Source organism: Hylaeus anthracinus, unplaced genomic scaffold (assembly GCF_026225885.1).
Source record: "Hylaeus anthracinus isolate JK02 unplaced genomic scaffold, UHH_iyHylAnth1.0_haploid 4, whole genome shotgun sequence".
NCBI classification, from domain to species: Eukaryota; Metazoa; Arthropoda; class Insecta; order Hymenoptera; family Colletidae; genus Hylaeus; species Hylaeus anthracinus.
Window position 1 is genome coordinate 9,515,842 of NW_026535289.1, and position 25,756 is coordinate 9,541,597.

The 25,756-nt window shown below is 38.6% G+C and overlaps 4 protein-coding genes across 10 annotated transcripts in view; 1 reads left to right on the forward strand and 3 right to left on the reverse strand.

The window, feature by feature from the left end:
- LOC128894781 (uncharacterized) overlaps positions 1-8,707 on the forward strand; it is a 30,223-nt gene extending 21,516 nt beyond the window's left edge. For 2 of the 3 annotated variants that reach the window (XM_054156771.1, XM_054156773.1), the window contains 4 exons: positions 4,306-4,368; positions 4,591-4,728; positions 6,217-6,448; positions 7,749-8,707. In XM_054156771.1, the coding sequence (XP_054012746.1) occupies positions 4,306-4,368; positions 4,591-4,728; positions 6,217-6,448; positions 7,749-7,879 (564 nt within the window). In that variant the 3' untranslated portion in view covers positions 7,880-8,707. The remainder of the gene's footprint in view (positions 1-4,305; positions 4,369-4,590; positions 4,729-6,216; positions 6,449-7,748) is intronic. The other variant, XM_054156772.1, reaches the window with a different exon arrangement.
- Positions 8,708-9,305: 598 nt separating this feature from the next.
- On the reverse strand, positions 9,306-15,106 carry LOC128894774 (solute carrier family 2, facilitated glucose transporter member 8-like). 3 transcript variants are annotated; one of them, XM_054156763.1, is made up of 4 exons: positions 13,105-15,106; positions 12,354-12,544; positions 11,096-11,519; positions 9,306-10,740 (listed from the first exon to the last, which is right to left on the reverse strand). In XM_054156763.1, exons 1-4 carry the CDS (start codon positions 13,139-13,141, stop codon positions 10,094-10,096), a joined length of 1,299 nt encoding a protein of 432 aa, XP_054012738.1. In that variant the 5' UTR covers positions 13,142-15,106; the 3' UTR covers positions 9,306-10,093. The 3 variants fall into 3 exon arrangements, with proteins under 3 accessions (XP_054012738.1, XP_054012735.1, XP_054012736.1); XM_054156760.1 differs by having other exon boundaries at positions 12,354-12,616; XM_054156761.1 differs by having other exon boundaries at positions 12,354-12,620.
- Positions 15,107-15,245: 139 nt separating this feature from the next.
- On the reverse strand, positions 15,246-20,757 carry LOC128894770 (facilitated trehalose transporter Tret1-like). 2 transcript variants are annotated; one of them, XM_054156754.1, is made up of 5 exons: positions 20,629-20,757; positions 20,407-20,552; positions 19,488-19,750; positions 18,348-18,772; positions 15,246-17,959 (listed from the first exon to the last, which is right to left on the reverse strand). In XM_054156754.1, the coding sequence occupies exons 1-5, from the start codon at positions 20,652-20,654 to the stop codon at positions 17,335-17,337; spliced, it is 1,485 nt and encodes a 494-aa protein (XP_054012729.1). In that variant the 5' UTR covers positions 20,655-20,757; the 3' UTR covers positions 15,246-17,334. The 2 variants fall into 2 exon arrangements, with proteins under 2 accessions (XP_054012729.1, XP_054012730.1); XM_054156755.1 differs by having other exon boundaries at positions 20,407-20,556; positions 20,629-20,708.
- On the reverse strand, positions 20,694-25,271 carry LOC128894758 (ubiquitin carboxyl-terminal hydrolase 35-like). Of its 2 annotated transcripts, XR_008461620.1 has the most exons (4): positions 23,554-25,271; positions 23,246-23,463; positions 21,959-23,161; positions 20,694-21,924 (listed from the first exon to the last, which is right to left on the reverse strand). XR_008461620.1 is itself a non-coding variant. In XM_054156733.1 (3 exons), exons 1-3 carry the CDS (start codon positions 25,023-25,025, stop codon positions 22,218-22,220), a joined length of 2,634 nt encoding a protein of 877 aa, XP_054012708.1. In that variant the 5' UTR covers positions 25,026-25,271; the 3' UTR covers positions 20,694-22,217. The 2 variants fall into 2 exon arrangements, 1 of the variants encoding a protein (XP_054012708.1); XM_054156733.1 differs by having other exon boundaries at positions 20,694-23,161.
- Between the last annotated feature and the right edge of the window lie 485 nt (positions 25,272-25,756).

The following is a 25,756-nucleotide window of genomic DNA, read 5'->3' on the forward strand; positions in this document are numbered from 1 at the left end:
ACAATCATATTTTTTGACGATGAAAACACGAATTTTCCAAGCCTTGAACTGTAATGAACATCTATTGATATCAACCGAGACTTCCAACGTGTCCTTTCCATAAAATTCCCTAGATAAGAAGACCCTTTTCGGTCTGAGAATGATAGAGTAGACTCACCTACAAGTCTCAGTGTTGTCTCCTCTTTTCATCCCTTCAAGCTCCACTGCTAATTATATTTTAAAACCGTTTTCTATTCGTGTAAACTACCACTTTTATCTTAGTTTGCACATCCTCAAGATTTTGATATATTTAGAAAGCCAATTATTCCTAGTACTCGTCATCGAGATACTTTGACATCTTTAGCGAGCTCGTTAGCAAGCTTTTAATTCCTCCAACGAGTTGAGTAACAGGATATCCGTGACTCCGCCAGGTAGCTTGGTACCTTTGCAGAGACGGTTTATTCCGCTCTCACTTATTTAACGCGTTTTGACGTCTTTAGAAGACCAATTTATTTTCCTTCCCACTTATTCCACGCTCGTGGATCTACGAGGTTTTCATGTCCCTCAAGAGTTTACTTATTCTGCGTGTTCACATATCCGACTTGGTACGAAATGTTCCGAGAACCAACTTATTCTGGATTCGCTCGAATAAACCAGCTCTGCAACGAAGTCGAAATATCGTTCGAACATGCATTAAATATTCGGTTTATAGACTTTTGCAAACTTTTACAACGACACTTTCGACACTTTATTTCTTACACTTGGAATATTCATGAGATACAAGGAAACTTCACATAGAAAGAATTAATAATATCATTTGCCAATATAACCATAGAAGTTATAAATGACACAGAATTAATTTCAACACCTAATAACAAAATTCTTCCACGCTACGTGTACCTTATGCTTCATCGAATTTACGTTCTAGAATTTCCAAGCGGAGCAATTTTCCAACTGCATCGTGTTAAGAATACATAGAATAAAAACGCGAGGTGTCATTGTACTCCCGGGTATCCCAATGGATTGATATTGAACGCTTTCGTTGTGGCGAATACCGTGATTAGATTAACGTCTGCTCGCGATACTACTCTATGTCGAGATCCTTGATCGAGATTCCTATAGCCACCTGTGCGCGGCGGAGAATCAATCCTTGGGTAAATTGCATTATGTCACTTCGCTTATGCGAAAGCATGCGGACGCATCATTGAGTTATTCAAATCGAGTAGATGCGTGTCAAGTCAAATATAGATTATTATTATAGGACGCCGGAAGGTTGATGCGAAGTGACACGGAATTTGCGAATAACGGAAAATGCACGCTGCCGGATGTACATCTCCGACGCGTGGCCATTAAAAAAATGTCAACCGCGCGATGAAACGCTTTTTACGGGTGTTTTATGAGACCCTCGGATATTGCGTTCAGGCTCGGTGATTAAATTACATTTTCACAACGGGAACGTATAAGATTTAATCTGGAGATGATAAACGCGCATAAAAATATGTATCTAGAACGAATGGAAACTGGAAACTGAATGATCTTCCTCGAATGCCAAATGTTATTTTATAGCCAAGTTTAACTAGCCACGATACACGTATATTTTTCTGTTACGTAAACAAACCTGGAAGGTATTTTTGGAACTTTGTTTCTCTTCCAATTTTTTCATGGAGGTTGACACCAAAATATAAACACCAGTATTTTTTGAATTTTTGCTTGTGCTGCTCCACATCTACAAAATTATTACATTATCTACTTCAAAATCAGCCTTTAATATACGCGAAAGAAAATATTTTAAATAAAATCCGATGTTTATACGCTGTATTTCAAAGTTATTTATACATCATTTTTGCTGTCGACCACACACCGAGGTCGTTTCAGTTAGCCAACTGTGTACGATAAAAAAATTGGTGAAATTGAATATTCCAGCCCGTTGATAAAAAGTATAAACGCATAGGCATCGTTGCAGCTCACAAGAAAATATACACGACGCGAGCCGCGTACTATTACCGCGTGCAGGGTAGCCAGATGCAGGGGTTGGTTCTCCCGGTATAACAGCACATCTAGCAGCATCGGGCGACGGTACGTGCAATCTTCATTAACGTCTTTGCCGTTAGCGCGCCGAGCATTTTTCTCGTAAAATAGAAACAGGAAAAAGCGTTGTTTCAGCACGAACATCGGGTGGCTATCCCTTCAAAGACAACGCAAAAAGAAATCATGATTCCTCCCTCGTAATTAAACAGAAATATGAAGGCAACTAATTGCCTGATTTGTTCTCGTTCGCTTTGATACAATTAGTTACAGGCAGGATCGAAACAAGAAGTGAAGTTGGAACTCTTTCACTCGAGTACACGTACAAAGACTTTTTTTTAAACGAGTCTACGAAATTTATGTGAAAAGGAACAGAAACAATTTCTTTTTATTTTCTTTTTTAATTCAGTAGAACGGAAGCTCGAAAAATGTTTATGGATGCAAAACTTGCAGCGACATAGCGACTGCCAGATGCTGGTCGAGGTTGAAAATAACAACGCCTGATGGAGTTACGCAACGAAAAACTGTTGCGGACTCGGTTCTCTCATTTCAACTTGGTTTCAAAGCACTGTTCTATATTTTTTTTACCGCTTTCGCATAGATTCGGCTAGCAGGTTTGAACAAAATTGAGAGAAACCGAACGGGAATTGGTTGGGACTTCACCACTCTCTCTGTAAAACGATTGGAGTATAAAATACTGCAACTGAATTTCTTCGTGAATTGCACGTGACACCACGCGTTTCGATAAAGAATGGAATATATCGGAAACTTATTTATCGTCGATGTTCATTTTGTTATCGCGCCTCGAACCGACTGGAGTCGTCAACATTGAGATATATTTTTGAAACGAACGTGGAATGAAGTATTAAGTGTAGAAATTAATTCTGCTCCTCTATACTCAATTATGTTTAACTTTAGATTAAATAGATATATTTACTCGTCATTTTGGTACTTTGAGTCCTCGACCTGATCTCCATTACAAATTTTGCTTAATGTTATCCTTGTACAAGTACTGTAGCTATCAAGCACGCTTGTAACTGCATGCTCTTACCTCAGGAAATTGAATTCATAGCAGGAGTGCAGTGAAAGTACCTACTTGACTCGAACAATAGTAAACATCAGCCTTTATTGCCCATCCTGTAATTGATTTCTGGTGGTGTAACGATTCCTGTAATGTCTCTATTCTCGCAATACATTTCTCGAACCAGCGTTTCTCATTGTCCAATCGCAAGCCACCTTGTAATAATCATTCCATATTTAATAGTCTCCCAATATATTTATGGAACGTGTACATGAATTACGCAAAATATAAAAGTGTAAAAGTATAATAATGTTCAAATTAGAAAGTCGATTAAAAGTTTCCAGTATTCCAATAGCGTCCCTTATTTATCCACGTATACTTGGCACTATAAGGTGCTGTTATTGGAACAAAAAAAAAACATACGTGCGGTGGCCATTGCGGTAAGAAGGGTATTTTTCTTTTCCTTTTATTAGAAATACCGTAAAACGAGTCACTGGAGCGGCTATAAACGACACACACGTAGAACGAAACAAGGCCAAAATTAGTTTTCTCTGGTCGAGCAATTGTTTGAAGCACATATTAAAAATACCGGAAAAATATTTTAATGCTTGGAAGATTCTTGAAACAACACAATATCTTCCGTGCGAGGAATTGTGTATTCGTTGGACCGCAAACCGTAATTCATAAACATTTTCAGACAACAAAGCATCATACTTTATAAAGATATGAAGGAAAACGTGAGAAATAATTGTGAACTGTTTACAAATTGTTTCTCTTTGAATAACAGGCATCTTGAAAAATGTATATCTTCTTTTCATAATCATTCTTTTCGTCTTCAAATCCCCTGTACGCAAGGATAAATGAACGAATTCCTCGCAGAATCCATATTGTTTTTAAAAAAAAAGTTTTTCGACGAATCGTGCACATGTAAGTTCGATTTTCCAGGCCGACGTTCCCTTTAGTTTTAAGCTGCCGTTTACTGCGAACGTTTGGAATGCTTCTAGGCATCGATTGCTTTGTCCACAAAGCAACGATAACGCGTCCTTTTCAGCGAAGGGGATGCAAGCTAGCTGCGTAAGCGTTGGCTGCAACGGCTGATCGAAAAAAGCAGTTTTCAAAGGATATTCAACCGTTGTTTACGGAAAAAATAAAACGTTCGTTCGACGCTCATTTCGGCATTGTTTCCAGTGTTTTGCTATAATTAAATCGATCAAACGCAGGACGTTATATACGGGCGACGTTCAATGGAATGATTGAATTTTCTCGCCATTTTGTTTCAGTCCACTCTTGACCCGACGAAAGTGATGCTTTATACGCTGAGCTTCTTCCTTCTCTGTCTGAACGTAAGTAAATTTTTATTTTATGGACTTGCATCCTATTTTTCTTTCGTTTTGTTTTTGTTTTTTATCTGATCCCTTGTGAAGAATGTCAAAGAATAGAGAAAATAGAATAGAATGGATAAGAGTCCAGTGGTCTTGGTCGCCTGTACCAAAAGTGAAATAAACCAGCATGGCCTAAACACCGTACCAAATAATCAAAGTCACGTTCTCTGTGGTTTGCTTCAGGTATATTCGGTGTTGTGCGTCATCTCGCAGTATCAAGAATACGTGGCTGGTCGAGGCACCGCCGCGGATGACTACGAGTATAGGGTCAGTATTCTGAGAGTCTCACCGCGGAAACAGGAACGGGATAAGGGACGAAAAGTTAAGTGCACTAATTGTATTGTTCAAATAGTCTGTAACTCTTAAAGAACACAGCGAGAACCAGCGTAATCTAATGATTGATCCGATAAGAGCTCAGAACATAATCGATAGAACAGTGACTATAAAGTAACAGTCACCAAGGAGATTATTTTTTCTTTTAAACCATTTCCTCTGCCAAAGTTGCTATTTGTATTAATAATTCTCTATCAACTAGTTCTAATGTCTGGTCACCATTCTTTCCTCGACTTCGATCATTTTACCTGTCGTTTTCGAATCGAACCATTTCACGAAATATCTGAGGCTCGCGGGTCTCTTAAATGCATTTCATTTGAATACAAAAAGAACAACGCCCAGAGGGTCCACAATCGACTCGCTTCGGTTTATACACGTGCCATTATTAGACAGCAGCGACAAATATCTTTCGAGAGAGTCTTGACACGCGTGCAACAAATTCACAATAAGGTTACTTCCCATTGCGACCGTAATCACCGTTGGTAAGAGTCGAAGTGACAAAGATTCCCTTCGGGGGGAAACTCGATTATGTCCCATCAGGGATGTCTACGGGCATCCAACCTTTCCGAAGAAATCACTGAACTTCCCACGTGGAAAGGTCTCCGGAGTATATCGATATCGAGCAACCTTATTATCGAAATGGAAAGCTCTCTGCCAGCCTGGCTGTACATGTTCGTCGTTTCCACGATTTCGTTAAACGATAGTTACTCTATCTATTTACCGAATGGAATTCTGCCGTCAAGAATTAAAAATGTACGTCACTTAGGGTAAATGTTTTTACTCGAAACGTTTGATATTAATTTATCCTCGATACCGATCGTTCCTGCGATAAAAGATGATTTGAAATTCCAACTGATGAGTTTGGGAAAATAACTCGTTATTAGTCGATCAGAAATAATTATTTATTAATTTCAAATACAACGAGGATCACCATTTGTCAGTTTCAACGCGAACGTTATTTATCACGACTCGACTCTTGAATTTCCAATGCCTCAGAACAGAGAACAGAGAATGAGCATCTCAAACAATTGTGCAACCTTATCCAACGCTATTCAGGTTAATCAATGATCACTAAATTAGACCTCAATCATATTTCTAATTCAAACTATTTTTCCAGATAAATCTACTTATGTAGATTCTACTGTATTGTATTGCAAATTTCTATTGAGAGGCCTATAGGTATCACTATCCTCCCAGTTAGTCCTGTGACTTCCACAGCTTATCGCAGTAGCTGTGAAGTCGAGTACGCCATCCACGAAATATACATATTTATAGATGAAAATCGATCGCTGAATACCACCAGTTTTCGAACTCGATGCTTCCCCGATAAAACGCCCACCCGATCGCGTCGAACATCAAAGAAACCCGCGCCTCCATTTGAGGAAGAGTTTCGTTGCCACCGACTACTGGCCATCTCGTGGCACGTCTCGTTTGAGGTCTAATTACAAAATGGGGCTTATGAAGTGCCCTTTGAAGGTTCCAGCAGTGAGGTACGCAACGCAGCCACCGACTACGACCGCTACATCTTGCTTGAGCTCCCGTCGTACAGCGACCAACAACGAAACCAAAGCGACCGCAACACCGACGCAGAGTTTCACGACGGGTCAGAACGCTCATTCGTTGGAGAAGAGTCCTGTCTCGGCTCGTCCGCCTAGGAAGCACGTCCAATTTCCCGACACGGCCTCGGAATGTCAAATGAGGAAAACTGGTAAGCTCGGCCCGTGGTCCGAATGAAATCAATTTGCCCTTGCCCCCGACCTCTGACCGCCCCCATCGCGGTGGTGGATTTTACCTTGCGTAGGGAGTGTCCAGGATAAGCTCCTGGATATCTGAATTACGACGTTACCATACCACCTAACGTAGTAGCAGGGAATTCTCGCGAGTAGAAAGAGACGTACTTCCATCCCTTAAGAGAGCAGTGTAAAAGATTTTCAATCTTAAAAAAAAAATCAGGATAGGCAAATCCTGTTAACCGGCCACCCCAGGATAATCGAATATCCGAAACTAGTTTTCGGGTGGAGTTCACAAGATTGATTACACAATACTAATGAACTCGGCAGCCACGATGTGGCACGCACTGTTAAATTTCCAGTACATTACGTTACCGAAAATTGATCCCATAATTATATCGTCGGCTAATTTCGTAACGTTTACCGACCTCAAATCGATCCGGTCAAAGAGTAAGTTTGATTACATCGGGCAAACGACGGAACCCGGTGTGCTTCGATTATTATTGTGCTCTCTCCGCGGTGTACATGAAACAAAGGAGAGCGTTTATTGTTTCGAGGCAAGTTAACTGCGATGAAATACGTTCGATCGTTAGCACGGGCGAATAGCGTTCGCAGCGTGCCTTTGATCTGAAAATTGCATTCCTCGCTCTGGCAAATTTCGATCAACGTCTTCGCTACTGCACTTCCTCCTCGTGCACTGTTGCGCTGGTATTCTAATCTGTGCTTCGCAGTTTGCCGTGATAAACCTTAAGTTAACAGGTTGAGAGCCATGGCTCTGAATCTAGCCTTGTATTTATCCAGTTCTTTGTGCAGAACTTGTTTCTAATGTTGTTCTGTTCAATTGGCGAAAGACGTACGCTACTGTAATACATTAAATTTCATACAGTATTAGATTATTAGATTAACTTGTGTGCAATATATCGCTGCTCGAAGCTCTAAGTGCTACGACTCATTAAAATTATCTGGCATTTCTTGGATATGTATGGAAATTTCCTCTGGCACTCAAAGGGTTAATTTTGGATATCGTAAGTTGTTTCTTACATCAATGATGAATTTTAGTCTCTATAATGCTTAGCACTCCACCTGTTAAAGATAAAAGTAGAACCATAGTTTCGATTCCCTATTACCTATTTCGTTGAAAGCTAAGTTCCACTTTTAAACCAATCTTTACCTTCAAATTTGTTATATCTGGCCCAAAATCAATGTACGTTAATAATAAGAAAATAATTGCCTCATCTACGAGGCCACGCATAGATATTCGACTCTGTTCTATTTCAGAGAGTACGGTCACGGTGCTGGTGTCCAAAATAGAGACCCCCAACGCGATACCAACATCCTCGTTCAAAGAACTACCGGCGAAGGATCAAACTCTCCCACCCGAGAAGAACAACCTAATTCAACACACCTGAACCACGACCAACTCTGTCAAACGTTGACGCCAATTAAAGGACATTCTCGTCTCATAACGGGAGAGTAGCGTAAAACGAAATCGATTCACCGACACCCCCGCCATGAATTCGATGAATAAATTATCCTCGAAAGGACATATCCACTTGTACGAGCCAAACTCCGTCAAAGGCGAGACTGACGGTCAAACAGCCACGTTGTGCTGGTTCGCTCGATGGTGATTTGGTCCACGGCCAGTTCCAACCGCGAATTGGTTCCAACCAATAGAATCCGCCGATCAATCGTCCAACAGTTGTTCAAGTTTCTCATGACACACTTATCGAGTTCCACGATGACGCGACTTTGCTGGACCATTTGTCATAAGGAGCAGATGTTATCACTCGAAGTCTCGAAGAATCGAAGATTGGGACGTACGTTCGAGTTCGAGTACTGAACGCATTCCCAGGAAACATTGTCTCGGGACATCGGCGACGAGGAATTTCAATGGACCAAAATTTCGTCTGCATTCAGTTTTAAATTACTCGCCGTACGGAGAGTCGTTCGAGTGGTGAGCGGGCTCGCATCGCGTGCCTGGGATGTTTGAGCAGGGAAAACGAAAGCTTTTACGCTAATGGATCGCACAAATGACCCGAGAAACGGCGACCAGTTATGGATTACGACGTTTTGACGAGTCGACGCTCCACTGGAAAATTCTAGTGGACTCGTCGAGATGTTCAATACTTGGCTCGAGATATATAAGAGTTAGATGTTGGTAAGCAGATTCAGTGAGAAGATTCCCTAAGGACAAACTTTCTTGGAATTAAACGGGGGTTTCGAGTATGTAACCTCGATGAATCAATTGATTGATGAAAATAGAAGCGCGAAGAGAGGCCTTGATCTCTGGCCTTGATAGGAGGCATGTTAAGAAACGGTCCATCGACCTTAACGTACATCACTTGCTTCGAGAACTGTTCTTCGAGGAATTCCAGATGGGTTTTAAGAAAATTACTCATGGTTGATGTTGCAATGCCACGAGAAAATAGACGTATTCTCTCTGTGGACCTAAAAACATCGCGTAAGAAGGCAAAATCGAGTTCAACAGAATAGAATCCACTGATAACGTTTGCACGAGTGTCGATCAATGAGCATCTGTCTTCCCATCGAGGACGTTTCAGTGGTTCTTTCGCCAAGTACCAAGAAGCTTTCGAATTTCTCAAGATATTCCAAAACGTCTTGACGTCTTTACTTCTCTAAGTCTATCGAATCAGACTACAAAAGTGTAATAAATTCTCGCGACGAAGGACAGTCGATCCTATTTTTGTACTTGCGCATTTTCAGACAAAAACGTATGTGTCATCCCTAATTTTCTTTCCAGTCTTCGTTTCAGTTTATTGGAATCGTAAACATCGTCCATTCCGGAGACACTTCAAAATCGACTGCGTTCCGACATGAATTTATAGCTCGATTCTCGATTACCAGACAGTACGTATCCTCGAATGTATATATTATTGTAAATTTAATCGTGTTACAGTACCTGTTTGTATAGATTCCAAAGAGGACTTTTAAAAGGCTGTTTGAACATTTTCAATAAATAATTTATGTGGTTTTTTAATCCAGAGTACAATCATTCCCACGTTATCAACACTTGATGAGAGTCAGACTGTCATAGAAGGAGCACGAATCCTCGATATTACTTGAATATATGGTCCTGATCAAAGGACCTCTCCCAAAAAATCAATATTATAATATTATTCAATTCACCTTCACCAACAAAAATTAGTATCATCTATTAATACAGAAATAACGAAACAGATTGTTCTGTCAATTTTTATTATGAACTCGCCATCAGAACGATCGTGCCATGCGCTCGAAAGAATGAAAAGTGAAAAATGATATTACAAAGTCCCTTGGATAAGAAAAGTGTAAAACGATATAACAAACAAATTTCAAATAAAATAGTAAAAATACTTCCTAGATTAGGTGTAGGTACGTGCTTTATTCCCGAATTAACCCCTCAAGCTACGATTTAAACTTCAACAGCCTTAGACCAAAATATGATAGTCAGTTTTAGACCGAATATTCGACCAGGAGTCTCACGCGTGGTTGTAGCTTAACGGGTTAATCATCCCGATTGTTTTTCTTGCTTGACGTCGCTTGTTTAACTATCTCGAATGAAATTCTTTATTCATTTTTCTTTGGACGCCTTTGAACTACATCTCGTGTTAGCATCTCGGTCGTCATTTTTTCGCGAAGCTGCCAATCTTCTCCTGTATCAGCGATAGGGTCATCCTCTTCGTTTCCGGGAGATAGAATATCAAGAACAAGATGCCAAACGCGTTGAGTCCAGTGACGAGCCAGAAAGCGGCGTACAGACTGTGCTGAAACGCGACGAGGCTCCAAACGCACACCATGGCGAACGACCAAAGCGAGTTCAAGCAGAAGCACAGGCTTACGCAGGTTGCTTTCGCGTACATCGGGAAAATTTCATTCATTACAACGAAAGGCACGCTGGCCAATCCCAAAGATATGCTCGCGGCGTAGAACAATACCGCCACGAAGGCCACCCATTGCAGGCTGTTGACGTCGACGTAGTGTTCCTGCATGCAGAAGTAAATACCCAAGAAGAAGCTGCAGGTGGCAACCCCGATGACGGAGGCGATCATCAGAGGTCTTCTTCCCAAACGATCCACTTGACCGATGCACAAGAGGTAAGAGATGAGATGCACCGTCGCCAGAACGATGCTCATGTATGAACCTGACAGCTCGACGTCGGCGTCGTGGATGTACTCGAAGAGCGTTTGGGCGTAACCGATTACAATTATCGAGCCAGAGAATGCCTGCATGGTCATTATGCATGCGCCGATCAGGATCCCCTTCTTGCCGCCTGAAAAGTTTCAAGTTGAGGTATCAGAATCGTAGCAGCTCAAAGGAGAGGTGTCCAATTCGTATATCGAACATCAAGGATCGAGCTACTGGTCTCGTTTTATTTGCTTAAATTCCAATTTAATTTCTTGTTCTACTGGTAGGAAATATAGGATACAGTATCTTAACTGGTACGATTTTGGCAAGTCTCCCTTGCACAAGGAGGTTCTTTTTGCATGTATTAAACGATAGAACGCTGATAAAAAATGAGCAAACTTGAACTGTTTAGAGTGAAGAGGAGTAAAATCGTGTTTTATTTAGCTAAATATTCAACATTTTTAAACTAACGTGAACTCCTGTTTCAGGTCGTCGTTTACCTGGCTGAGTGATCAGGTGAAGGATGGACGAGAACACCCCACTGTTCTTGGGCTCGCACTCCACAGATTTCATTATAGAGTCCATTTCCTCGACGATGACAGGTGAACCGCGCAAAAATATTAGGGAGTCCATGGCATCCCCGTAATGCTTCCTGCGCAGGAGGAAGTAGGGGGTTTCAGGGAACCAGATGAATATCAGAAATTGCAGCATCGATAGGGATATCGCCACGTATGAGTATTCTTCCATGCTGGTGAAGGAGCCCAGTACGTAACCAAGAAGACTGCCACAGTAATCCATTAATACGAAGCAGCTACCCAAAGCGCCGCGCACGTGGGGTGGAGATATCTCTGTCACGTACATGGAGCCTGCCGTGAAAATTATGCCGCTGGCAGTGCCGCCTATGACGCGTGCCAAATACAGGTTCTGGAAATAATCGAAATTCAAATGTCGACACGATTCTTGGCATTCCAGACTATAGGAAATATAAGTAATATAAATTGTCTGGTGCTTCACGTATGAATCTGCAATTTTTAATTATATCTTTTATTATTAATCTGAACTTGTTAATCTTGAATGTTTATACAAACTTTTGTTCATGATACATTTTTAAAACTTTTTGTACAGCTATATACTGAATACTAAATATAATATTGCAGTAGTTTAGACTCGATGCGGTATTTTGATTAATCTAGAATACTATTAACGAACAGAATTTATCTATAAACATTCGGAAAGACAATTTTATCCGTTGCGCAGACTTTTGACGTAAATGTGTAGGAAAAAAAACATCGCAAAGCAAACTGACAGTAGCGTCATTAAAATGATAAGATGCGGAAGTCGGAAGCTTGACTTAGACTTCTGTTTTCTAGCGTTTAAAACAACCGTCTGTTTGCTTTCCAACGTTCACGCGTTTACATTGCAGCGTTCTTTCCATTGGAAGTTTGCGTCGCGAACAAAAGCATCTAGTCGCTCTGAAAAAAGGTCAAGATGAATTTTACTCTGTATATAATTTGTAAGAAATTTCAAATGATCACAGTGTTGGTATTTTATTCTTCCCACCTGGTAGATTAATTATTTCCAGGTTCACCGATCGAGAGGCTTTAAATCGCAATTAAGCCTCTAGAAAATACAAAAAATAAAATATTCGAATAGATTGTAAGTACTCGTATACTTTCTATTACACCCTGAGCGATAACATGTCGTCTTCGTCTAAACCTCTAGAACTATTTTTAGATTATTTTTATAAATCGAACTCACCAGAATCGATCTGCCCCACACGATCAACAACCAACTCGAAACCGTGGGAATGATGGCGAGCAGTATCGCTATCTTTCTGCCGGCGAAGTCAACGATGAATATCGAAAGGAAGCAACCGAACGCCATTCCAAGCTTCAACAAGGATACCGTCCAGGATGCCTCGGCCTCGGTGATCCTGAAGCTCGAATCCTCTGCCAGCAATTTCGGTATCATGGGAGACGTCCAGCCCAGAAACATTCCCACGGTTAACTGGGCCAGGCTCACTATCTTCGCGCAACATTCGTCAATGTTATAACTAGACTGCAGATTTTACGCGTTTAACGCGAGAAACATATGCGGAACGTGTGGAAAATATTAACGAACAGCGACGTCGAGCCAACCATGTCGTTCGCGTTTATCGAGCGTGTGCCCAGCAAAGGTATTTAATTCTATAATTGAAAAAAAAAAGCAATTCCCTTTTTCTTTAGGAATACTACACAACGTCAGTGGGATCACGATGATAGACATAGCACAAGATTTATAATATAAAAAAATGTAAAAGAGATAAAAATACTCGCATCGAAAGCATAGATGAAATGATAAGAACCTTTCGTTAACTAAATATACTAAATATATTTCCTGAATTGACGTGACAGATTGACACCATATGTTTCTCGTATTCCCTTACGTCATAGATGGATCAAATTCGCAACCCAGCTGTATATAATCTACAAACTGTAATTATTATGGGGTCCTTTATCACTTTTCTTACCCACAAAAGTCACCATGAAGAGCCTCAGTTTCGACATGGTCTCGACTGCCACGCGATATCGCCAGAACGTTCCCGCAAGCTTCACCAGATCGGTGTATCACGGTGACACACAATTACGTCGATAAAAGTGTCCTATCGTTACACTCTCTTCGACGACACTGTAGAAGGTGAGCTACGTCAGGTTTTAATCGTCAAGCTTGAAAATGCTACCGCGTTTCGAGGTTCGAGCACGACTAACCGATTACATATACAGTTAGGGACAAAATTAAAGTGAAAACGGTCATTATTAGAGTGCAATTAAAATTAGTAGCATAAAAATGTTTAGTAGCACACTTAAATTTTTATTTATCATGTATTTTTTATTTGTTCAATGTCTTTATCGCGCGAAGAGGTATTATGAATGCGAGGCAAACATTCATTAAAGAAAATAACGAGGCATCTGTGCAAAGAGACGATCGTGCACGTGCTCTTTTCAAACCTTGTTCTAAATTGTTCAATCGATAATTGATATCAATATTTACGCATTCATGACCGTTGACGCAGCTCCACGTAATTTTTAAATCCGGAGGTGATTACTCCTGACGTGGAACCACGTCATTTAAAAATCTGTCGCTGACGTAATCGCACGTCATTTCATACTCGTATTCCAAAGTGGTACATGTGGTTACTAGCATTACCTTAGAAAGCAATTTCTTCGTTTTCCGTCCCTTTCCAATGCTGAAATCATTTAAATAAAATTGGAATTATAATAAAATTGAAAATTAAATTTAAATAAAATTTAAATAAAATTTAATTTCCAAATAACAACCATTTCCATTATGCCACTAGTTTGTCCGATTTTTCCCCCGACTGTACACAGATAGGCGAGTAATTACTCCTTGCGTGAATGCCATCGGATCGTCACGAGTATTTCAGAACATTTTTATGTGACGAATAATTATTTCAGTGGTCATTGTTGTGGCCCAGGGAATTTTATTGTTCCGATTCGTTATGATAGAATGATACATTCCCTTCCAATTATTTTTGGTAAAGGAGCGAAACCGAATATAAAAATTTTCTAGAATCACGAGAGGTCTGGCTACGTACAACGTACACGTGAAATATAAGTTAACCAATAACATGTACGAGTAATCATCTTTTACGTGCATGTACGATGAGCATATATATAACACCCGTCACATGCATCGTAGGATCCAATGTGTGTTTACTCACAGTTTACGCCGTAGGTAACGACATTGATTGTTTGGATGTTAATTAATACGAGCTACAAGCAACCATACGGTGTCTCACGTTGGACGTTATTTCAATTACGTTTAATTTGTTCGATGAAATTCCATAGAGTCTTGTCGAACAATGCGCCCTAATTATTTTCAGCCACTTCGTTCCCCACGTTAAGCTGTTCCAATACCCGTAGACAAGGTGCATAAACTAAAGTATATTACTTATTATTATTTACAATTTTTCAGTGTGGCGAAAACGGGATTTGTTCGTGTTTCAGTTCTGTTTCTATTTGAAACGAAATTTTACTTGTTCTCTTCCACTGTTCCTACCGTTGATTAATTAATAACACGAACAATAATTGTAGTCTCACTCGGGTCCATGCATTATGAATCAAACAATATAGAACATTTGACCAATGCAGCTCATTAGTATTTAATGATCGAATAATCGGTTTCAAAACATTGATTAACTTAAATGATTGGTCAGACCAGAGTGATTAAATATTGCAACCTCGATATCGATGAAAGATTAGCGCCTTCGATTCTCGAAATACATTCGTCAGTTGTAATCGGTATAAAAATCTACGAAAAGATCTATTAAGGATGAAAGCATCGGAAGGTATTAAAAAGTAGACAAAATGATCGTGTTTATATTTCAGACGAATATTCGTTTCCGAATTGCGTAATCGCACGCGTATCACGTACTCTCGGTCTGATCATCATCGGGAGATGATCACTGCCAGTAGTAATGGCTCGTATGTGATCAGCATCAGTAGTAACGAGCCACGTGGATCAGACAGTGGTTTACGCAATCTAAGCGTATCCGCTAATTTTGCAACGGTCTCGTAATTACTGTAATAAATGTAAATTGTTATCGTCACTCTATAATTCACGCGGGTCTAATTAAAAACTCCCTTGATCAAGAATTCACGTTCGTTTATTACCCATTACAGTTGCTTCGTTTCACGATGCAAATTTAATGTATGAAATAACAATGAATTGTACTTCTAAACTATAAACCTGCTTGATCACACTGTATATTTGTAATTTATCGAAACGTGTGTTTGTTCATCAATTATTATATTAATCATCATCTTCGTTTGTTGGTAATTATTATTTCCAAAACAATTTCATGTGATTGCATTTTAAGAACGAAATAACCATGAAAGAAATAATATATCATTTCATTGTATCTCAAGAGTAATATGTTATTCGGCATAGTACTCCAAAGGCGTTATTCAAACGCATCCATGAGTCTGACCTGCACCACTCATTCTACTCAAAGTAAATCTTCTCGTCGATTACAAAGTATTCTTATCGGAATTGTTTAATAGTTGGAGATTCTCTACAGGGCACAATTTCTTGAAGCAACTAAAGGGAATTTTGTTTTTAAGATTGAAAATCTTTTAATTTTCGAACAGCCGAAATTCATGTCACGTTATATAGTGAAAAACGCTGTGAGGCGATGAAATGGGTGAGTAGTAACAGAATAAATATGTCTCATTACACAGCTTGTCGTGAGATGTTTTTTTATATTTTAATATCTTGTGATTGGAACAATTAAAACTTAATCCGACATAATTAAACGTTTATGATACATACAGTATCATTCAGTGTTCAATTAAATATTAGTAACAATTACGGTTAGCAATAAATATTAAAGTGTGAAGTGTAAAGTGAGAATAGATTTAGATTAGCAGGAATATAATTAGTTTTCAGAAAAATTCATTTGTATAAATGATGTATTAACATTCATATATTTTTATTGGAAAATGTTCGTCAAATTTCACAACAATTTCTATATTTAAACTACAGACCAAACTACGAAATACGTATTTTCTGAAATGTTGTTTTCTTGCATTATATAAAATTATCCTATTTGTAATGTACTTGCATTCTGGAATGGAATCATTAAACCCGTATAATCTAAGAACTGCAAAAATTGTATATCGTTTCTAATAAAATAAAGATGTGTATTACAAGTGTTGATATTCAATTCTTTAGTAATATATTCCGAGAATGTGTGCACATTTTGAACTGTCGAAAATTCGGGATCGATATGCATGTTTCGACATTTTTTCAGATCAAGATCGAGATCGTAAAAATCACGTCTCGTCCTTCAAACACCCCCTAACACCTCCCACCTCCACCCCATTATCTCTTAACAACTCCTAAGGGCTCCAGACAGTTCCCTTTATTTCTCTTCAATTTCAAGAATGTTTCCTATTAATTTCCCTCCTTACCCTGACACATCTTTCCGCTGTTCATGAGATCCGGATACAATAGGTAAGTTTCGAGATAGAATTTTTATTCTTGTATCAGGCGAACATGATATGCGAGGAAGTGGCACGAGGAATACTAGGTACGTACCGAAATTCTCAGGAAATTTTATATTTTGGTATCAGGAGCACATGATGTGCGAGGAGGTGGCACGTTTGCGCCTACGGACAGGCAGCCGGTCCGACAGATCTATCAGTACAGGTTGCCTAATTCGAGGGGCTAATTTTCGGTACATTTCGGAATTCTGGCTGATTTTGGATTTTGGTATCAGGACCACATGATGTGCGAGGAGGTTGCACGTTTGCGCCTACGAACAGGCAGCCGGTCCGACAGATCTGTCAGTACAGGTTGCCTAATTCAAGGGGCCAATTTTCGGTACATTTCGGAATTCTGGCTGATTTTGGATTTTGGTATCAGGAACACATGATGCGCGAGGAGGTGGCATGTTTGCGCCTACGGACAGGCAGCCGGTCCGACAGATCTGTCAGTACAGGTTGCCTAATTCGAGGGGCTTATTTTCAGTACATTTCGGAATTCTGGCTGATTTTGGATTTTAGTATCAGGAGCACATGATGTGCGAGGAGGTGGCACGTTTGCGCCTACGGACAGGCAGCCGGTCTGACAGATCTGTCAGTACAGGTTGCCTAATTCGAGGGGCTTATTTTCGGTACGTTTTTTCATGTGCTCCTGTGCGAAAAGGTGGCACAAGAAATACATACGAGAAACCAGTCTACACCAATTTTCGACCGTGTAACTGGTTCTGCACCTCCTGGAGCGTTTTCCCTTTCGTCTCGGGCACGTAAAAGTACGTGAAAAAGACGCCCGCGAGGCTGATAGCGGAAAATATCCAAAACGAGGTGTACAGGCCGAACTGGTCGGCGATTCTTGGATAAGACGCGGTAACACAGAAAGAGGTGAAATTGCAAAAGAACATCGCGATCGTGCTGCCGAGGGCTTTCACGTTCGTAGGAAAAACTTCGCTTATCATAGTGAACGGGACAGCGGCCAACCCCAAAGTGTACGATACGATGTAAAGTATCGTTCCAATCGATGGTAGCAAGAGGATATTGTCCACGTCAAATTGTCTGTCTTGGAGATAAAAGAACAAACCGACGAGCGTCGTCGAAACGAACGTCCCGAACGCAGAGACAATCAGCAACAACCTTCTGCCGAATCTGTCCACCAAACACATGCCGATTATGGTACTCACAACTTGCACGGCGCCCAATATCATAGTTATATATTTGCCATTGTTCTCCTTAGTCGTGTCGAGGATTTGTTGAGCGTAAGACATTATAGCCATGCTGCCGCTCCACTGTTGAACTACGACCAGGGTCACCACCACTATTATCGCTCTGCGAAGAAAAACATTTTCTTGTTTTTAATTATTGAGACTTTTACGTGACGACGTTTAAAAAAAAATTTTAATGATATGAGTATCTTCATGATTTTCTAGAGTACCTCTCCTGAGATATAAGGAAAAATAACGGCTAGCATACATATACAATTTTCATTTAGAATTTTATAACTGATTCGTTTGCAATATTCGACCCAAGACCTCTAAACCTTAAAGACTCTCCATTGTGCTCAAGAGCAACAATAAATAAAACACCAATGAAGCAAGTAAGGAAAATCGAACTCTCCCTGTATTCAAGAACCATAACTACAACAACACCCCGTAATTGGTTTCCAGTATGGTAAACTATGGCTTGAAAATTCACTCGAAGCTCTATTGAAACGCACTTGCGATTTCCTGACACGCAGAGTAGCTCCCGTAATCCGGTGTCGTTGGCCAAATCCAATTCCACGGATTTCTCGATCGCCGTCGCCTCTTCGGAGACGTTCGTGGTCCCTCTCAATTGCGCCAGAGTATGGATCGCTTCCTGATGTCTCCCACGGCGCATCAGGTGATAGGGAGACTCTGGTATCCACAGGGTGCAAACAACAAACAAAATTGACAGGGACAAGGATGTCATGGCTAGCTCCATCACGGTAAGAAAGGGACCTATAGTCCATTCGAAGGATACTCCAATCTTCCCGAACACGGTTAACGCCGCCGTCAGTACTCCTCGTATGCTGGCTGGCGAAATTTCACCTGTATACATCATACAGACCACGTATCCGCAGCTGCTGCTTAATCCATGGAAGAACCTCGCTATGTATAACTCCTAAACGATAGAAACGGGTGTGACTATCTTGAAGTATCTTTTATCCTGCAAAATTAGTTTATCTTTTTAAATTAGGAATAGGTACTGGGATGCTTTGAATAATATCTTTTAGTTCGCACGCCTAGCTGTGCACAGTGAATCCTGTGTAAGAGCCGCGGGCTCCAAGCTCAAGGCTCCACACGTGTATCCAACTACTTATCTATTATCTGTTCATCTATCTAACTATGTATACCTATGAACTAATATCTATACATTCACTTATTTATCTATCAATTCAAAATCAGCATCATAGGTCTAGTTGTTTGCAACTTTAGTCTCATCGTTCTATCTAAACAACCTACTACCTAATCACTTCCTTTACTTCTACGCGATTAATAGTTCATGCCTAGCCTCCGTCAACTATTACTTTCCTGTAAAAAAATACATCTTTCCACGAATCTGCGTACGTTTCGATTACTGCCAGAAGCATTGAGAAAGAAATCACAGACAATTAAGTAGCTCACGCTAAACGTTGCGTTAAGCACGTAACTTGAGCACCTCTGCGAAGACTTTATCGTCGCAGTCGCCCGCGGCTTAAAGTATCAGCCGTATCGCGGCAGAAGTCATAAAGAGTTAAAGCAGTTATTATCATTATCATTGGAAATCTCAATTTTTATCAACGCTTCTGGTTGCATCGTCGCGTAAGCGTAAACAGAAACAGAAGCAGATTAATTACCCAGGCTGACGTCGCGAAAGCGATCATCAACCATCCCACTATCCCTGGGACCCCGGTAAGAAGCAGCGACCACTTCCTGCCGATCACGTTCACTATGTGAACGAAGAGCAATGGGCCCACGGATCCGCCGAGAGTCTGGATAGCCGCCACCCACGCGGATTCCTGTCTCGTCAACGGCACGGGGCTGTCTTCTTGCAACAAGAGAGGCAGCGATGGCGACGACCAACCGAAGAAAAGACCGTACGACATCATGCCCAAATTACCTGCCGATCAAACACTTATGGTGCACCGTGGCTGTCGAAAGACACTTTCCTGCGAAGATGGTTTCCGGTTGCAATGGCGAAGAGAATGCCTCTGACAGGGGAACCCTTAATCGAAAACCACCTGTTTGCAATGTATCCTTCGCTGTCAAAGACATTCTTCTCGGTGCATCGTACATCTTGATGACTGTTAAGAAGACTATTCTAAGCCAACATTTTCGAAATATCGGATTTTGTTGCATTTTCTTTCTTAGCTCGAGGTGTCGAAAATGTGCTCATAAAAGATACGATCGACAGAGAGTCGGACGAATTAATTCTCGTCGCGGTTGTCCAAATAGTATCTTTGAAACTATTATGTTGTTTTGTATAAAAATATTTCTGTAACTTTGGTTTTATATAATATTTAAAATGCCTTAACTTTTCTATACCCAGATTCTAGAACTCTTCCGAATTTTAATACCATCGAGATTTTTACTAATCGCAGTGAGGAAGAACAGGGACTGTCTTTCCAGAGCATCTATACGCGACATAGTAACTTAATTATGCATACTACTAAAAATACAGAAAAAAACACTTCCTTGTGTCTCCAAAAACAACAAAAACATTTTCAGCGATAAATGTAAACGAGTCGCGATAATAACATACTCGAGTCCACTTACCGGCAATGATAGCTAAATAAATTGTCTTCATTGTTTCTATAAATGGCTTGCGAAGTACGTAAACGATCCAACTCGAACGAAGTATCCACAGAACGTTGAAAACTAAATAGTATCGATAGATGTTTCCAAGCAGATCTAAGCTAGGTCTATCTATTCAGTCACTTAATGAGTTTATCTGTATCACGTGTAATTATGACGTATAGATCCAAGATAAATACATACCGTTGTGGTTCTGCCACTAGAGCCATTATAATTAAAGTTCTGGTTTGAAATAGAAAATAGAAGAGTATCGATCACCTTTTACTTATATTTTATATATGATACATTTCACTCACGAAGACAAGTGTTAAAAGATAGACAGGATGATAACGAAACGTGCACGCCGACAGAGAACGCACGAGTATCAATTATCAGTTGTATTACTTAGCTATATATATATATTTTTTTAATAAGTCTTTCACATTCGATCTACATTATGGTATGGTTAAAGTAACATAAATGGAACACGAGTAAAGAACAGCAGCACCACGCTAATAAATAATTTCATTAATGATAACAGTACGATTGTGCAATCAAATATTAGTTGAACATTCAGTTTTTCACTCTACGAGTTAGCGTAATACTCATACTCTCTTTTTGTGGTACGTTACAACGGTAAATGTTAAACAAACAATAAATAAATGGTATTACGTCTATTAGGAAAGAGTTGCTTCGAATAATTTATTCACGTACCATCTGAGGGCATTTACAAATATATAAGACCTAACGAATACTATATAATACAGTTTTTCGATTATAAATTAAGGTGAATAATGTACTTCTTTTTTGTTTCGTTGAATACTGTACTATAAAATTAATATTATCAATTTGACAGTATAAATTTATCACAGATTCGTAATGCTCGGAGTGTATTAATGTAACAATGATTAAAATACACCTATTTACAACAATAGTAACTATCGGTCTTATATTCTTCCCATTTTCTGCTAAAATACTTACGACGTGTAACACAAATCTGTAAATATTGGCCAATTTTAGAACATTGATCTTAAAAAAAAAAAATGCCATTTGTCGAGAGAGTTATGAATTTATATACACCGCGTTTATGAACCAACGTTTGAATAAAGTGTAAATAAACATTACGAAACTGAAATAAGCTTCGATACAAATATCGTTTAATAAATAATTCATGTATTTTCTCACACGACAAAAGGCATTCATATTTGAATGGATATCAAATTATAGTGTGCGAGAACATGACAAATGTATGGTTATCAAATTGATAGTATTTCTCACATCATGTAAATACTGTTTTTTGTACGTACATCTCTACGTAAAACCACAGCCAATTATAATATTACGTTTCTTACAAAGTACTGAGTTTGTATTCTGTCTCCATTAAAATTTCATAATACACTTTCCAATAATGACAGCGTAAGTTTTTACAAATTCTACAAAATTACGTATTCCTGATTTTTTAAAGAACAACCTATTTGAACAAAAATATTTTAAAAATTCCTTTTTTGCAATGTGGTACACAAACTATCGAGACATGAAGTATAAATTTGCGTATAAATCTGTTATTCACGGGAAAATATTGTTACGATAAGATACATCGGGAAATAAAATGGCGCTACGGTAAATATGTATTAATTTTCATAAAATAGTATCTTTAAGTATGTTAAACAGTTATATCGATTGATGCAATAGCACCTAATCTTTCTTTCTATGATGAGGAAAATGTATTACAAATTCATCTGGAACCTTGAGTAACTTTGTAAAAGAATATACCATTTAAATATTCAAATAACCTAATACAGGAAACGACTTGCAGGCATATTAACTGCACCTCGACAGCTACTCGGTGGAGGATTTTCATCATCGGAATTTTCATTCTTTCGTAACAATATTGAACTGTGCCGACTACGCTGAGACTTTTCTGCTTGATGTCTTAATTCCTCGATATAGGCTGTGGTATCATTCGCCACTAGTTCCTGCAAATGTTTACTCAACGTCGACAACTCCGGTTTCTCTTCGTCGTAAATTCCTTCGAATGGTACACATTTCTCGTAAAATAATATAAATGGCGTATCTGGTGGTTTCAGGTCCTTAAAATCATTAAATGTTGTTTGCGAGACGTAACTGTCGTTGAATTTGTACCAATTTTGTTTCGAGTCGCGAGCATAAGTAAAATAATGACCGTAATCCATACTATAACCGGAGTGTACAACAGCAGCGTATAGTTGATACGTTTCGGTAGTTGTGCACAAAGGCGTTGATACTGGTAACTGTATAGTTTCGTTATACATTACTTTGTGCCGTAGTTTTGTTCTTAGTCTGGTATCAAAATCGTAACGGAAATGTTTCAGAATCAAAATTAAATACGTTGGTGCATGTAGAATTTTTATAAACCTTTGTGCATCGCAAAGTTTCATACATTTATCGCATCGATATTTGTTCTCGCCGGTCAGTTTTTCTGGTGTAAGATAATAATTTATTAAATCTTGCACAGAAACTTCCTGATTTTCCTGTATCTCTTCTGGGAAACACAATTGCAAGTCACGAAATTTGTCAGTATTATGAGAACTAGTATCACACTGAGCACATTGGTGAGTAATTTTACATTTTCCACCTAAAACTCTATGTACAAGTGGTACTTGTGTACTTGTATCTTCCCCACCTACAGACTGTATTCCACTGTCTGTAGAGTCTGAATGTGAATCGCTAAGTTGCTGGATTTGTGCTAAATCTTCTCCTATAAAAATGAATTTCACGTAATATTTACACAGAAACTATTAAAAAGAAACATATATATACATATTAGAAACAAAGATACTACCTTGTGTAAAATCTGCTAATGATTGTGTTTTTCTTTCCAAAGCTATACTTCCAGTTAAGTCTTCTTCCGTTGTCCAACGTTTAATACTGCCACCTTCTTCATTTATCGTAGAAACATCATTTATTTCCTTATCATCTTTATGCTTCAAATTAGAATCATTAGCTTCACAGTTTACAGTAATAGACTTTTCTTGCTCATGTAAGAGGTCTAACAAATGACTGTTAAAATAAATAAATCATTTAATATATATATATATTTTTTTTTTGGCCTAACAGAAACAAATATTAAAATACTAATAACATATTAACCAGAGAAATTCTGAACTGTCCTGTTGCTGACCAGGTAAAAAATAAGAAGGGCGAGAAGCTAATAAAATTTCAGTTGGTGCCAATGAAATTCTCTTTGAATATAATAAAAGAGTAAATAGATTTTGTAATTTTCTAAGTACAACTTGATCATCAGCTTTGTTTGAAGGTTTGTACATCAATACTTCGTAACAGAACTGTCTAGTCATTAACAGTGCTTGTAATACACTATTCATATAACATGTGTTTCCAAGGTTTGAAAGTCCAACTTTCCCATTGTGTAGTTTAGGTGATTCAATTATTGGCTCGATTGTTTCTGTTTCATCCACCCAAACCTGTTCATTCCATATTTCTTGAACAATGTGCATTCGAGGTTGCACTGGGAAACTACTTTCTAAATTACTATATACACATTGGCTTGGAAATCTTAACATAAGTATTTTCATAATATCAACTAAATTCTGTATACATTCTTTACTTGACTCAGAATCTTCTTTTATTAAGTAAGTCAATGCCATTTGCGTATTTCGCACTATAGTTCGAAACAAAAATGGAGATCCTTGCCTTTTTAATACATGAAATATAACCATGGAAGCATTCTGACGAATCACTGGTACCAACAAAGCATGAAACATTACATCAAGCGTTGCTTTTGCAACCTCTATAAGTATAGAATATTTATGTTGCTTTTCTAAGCCAAATATAAATTCCATAATCCAAATGCTAAGTCGATCGCCTCTCCATTTTGGAAGCCAATTACACAGAACCCTTAAAGCTTGGGTTAACTGAGATTCGCAATGCGATTCAGAAAGAATCCAGTTTACAGCTTGTGGTATAATAGATGCTTCTACTAGTTGTAATATAGCTGCTAAACCAGGTCCTGGATCTTGTTTACGTTTTGTATCTGATATAATTCTATATAATGTTTGGAGACATATAAAAATTAAATTATCATTTTCAATGTTGTCAGACTTTATTCGTACAACTTTCAAAAAGTTTTGAACTTTAGTTGCGTTGTCTGTGAATTCTGAAATCTTTTTTGGATCAGGTGACATTGAGAATGTAGACAGACTGGTAATAACTGCTTCGCAAAGCTTTGAATGATTCACAGACTCTGGTAAATATACACTGTGTTCCAGTAAAGTTTGAAGAATCATTGTTAAATCAGACATATCATTGATTTCAGTGTTCCGTAGCATAGCAGCAACATCATTTGAAATTGGATTGATACAAAATGGTTTTTCTGTTAAATACTTTGAGAACCAAATCATGATACTTGGAATTTCTTGTACATTTAATATTTCATCATTTAGTATTTCTCTCAGAATAGATTCGTAATTTAATTGCCTGGGGAAAGGCTCGCTTTCTAGTTTTTTAAGTTTGGTCCATCCTTCAGTAACCTCTGCATCTTTGCCAATCACTATTAAATTTAAACATTGTTTTATATCACTCTTAAGAATTTGTTCGGCATCCATTGTTTATCAATTATTACTTTTACAACACTTTAAACTAATTTCTTTACGACTTTCAATTAGACCTATTATTCAACCTCAACCCAGAATGACTTTCACGAAAATCTAAATGATTTCACGTCCGAGCGAAATAAAAAAAACATATGTCAACTTCATAATAGGAAAAGTAACTATACTTGTTACTCTTCATGTTTCACTAAATATTTTAGCTGCTGAACATGTTTAGTAAGAAACGCCATAGTAATATAGAGGAAAATTAAATATGTACACTGATTAACATTTATATACCTGTTCACTTAAGTGTTCTATGAAAATGACAAATCAATTTCTAATTAGAAACAACATAATAGGTATCTTTAGCTATTATTCACTGATATTAATTAAATGAGGCGTAGTGGCGCCATCGGTGGGAAAACGCCCAAGTTTGTAGTGAAAATAGTTTCCATTGCTCCTGTTAGATGGCATAAATAACTAAAGACTCAATAATTATTGCTGCATTAAGTAATTATTCATTCAAACGATAAATTTGACATATTTACTAATATATTATAGTATTATAAAACAGAGAACCGTATTAATTATGCATTTATGCATTTATTATCAAAGGTATCGCTAGCTCCATCTTATAAAAATAGTAGGAACTGTTTTCTTTACAAACTTAGGCGTTTTCTCACCGATGGCGCCACTAACCAAAGGGCCGATAACTATTTTTATATTAATTATTTACTACAAAT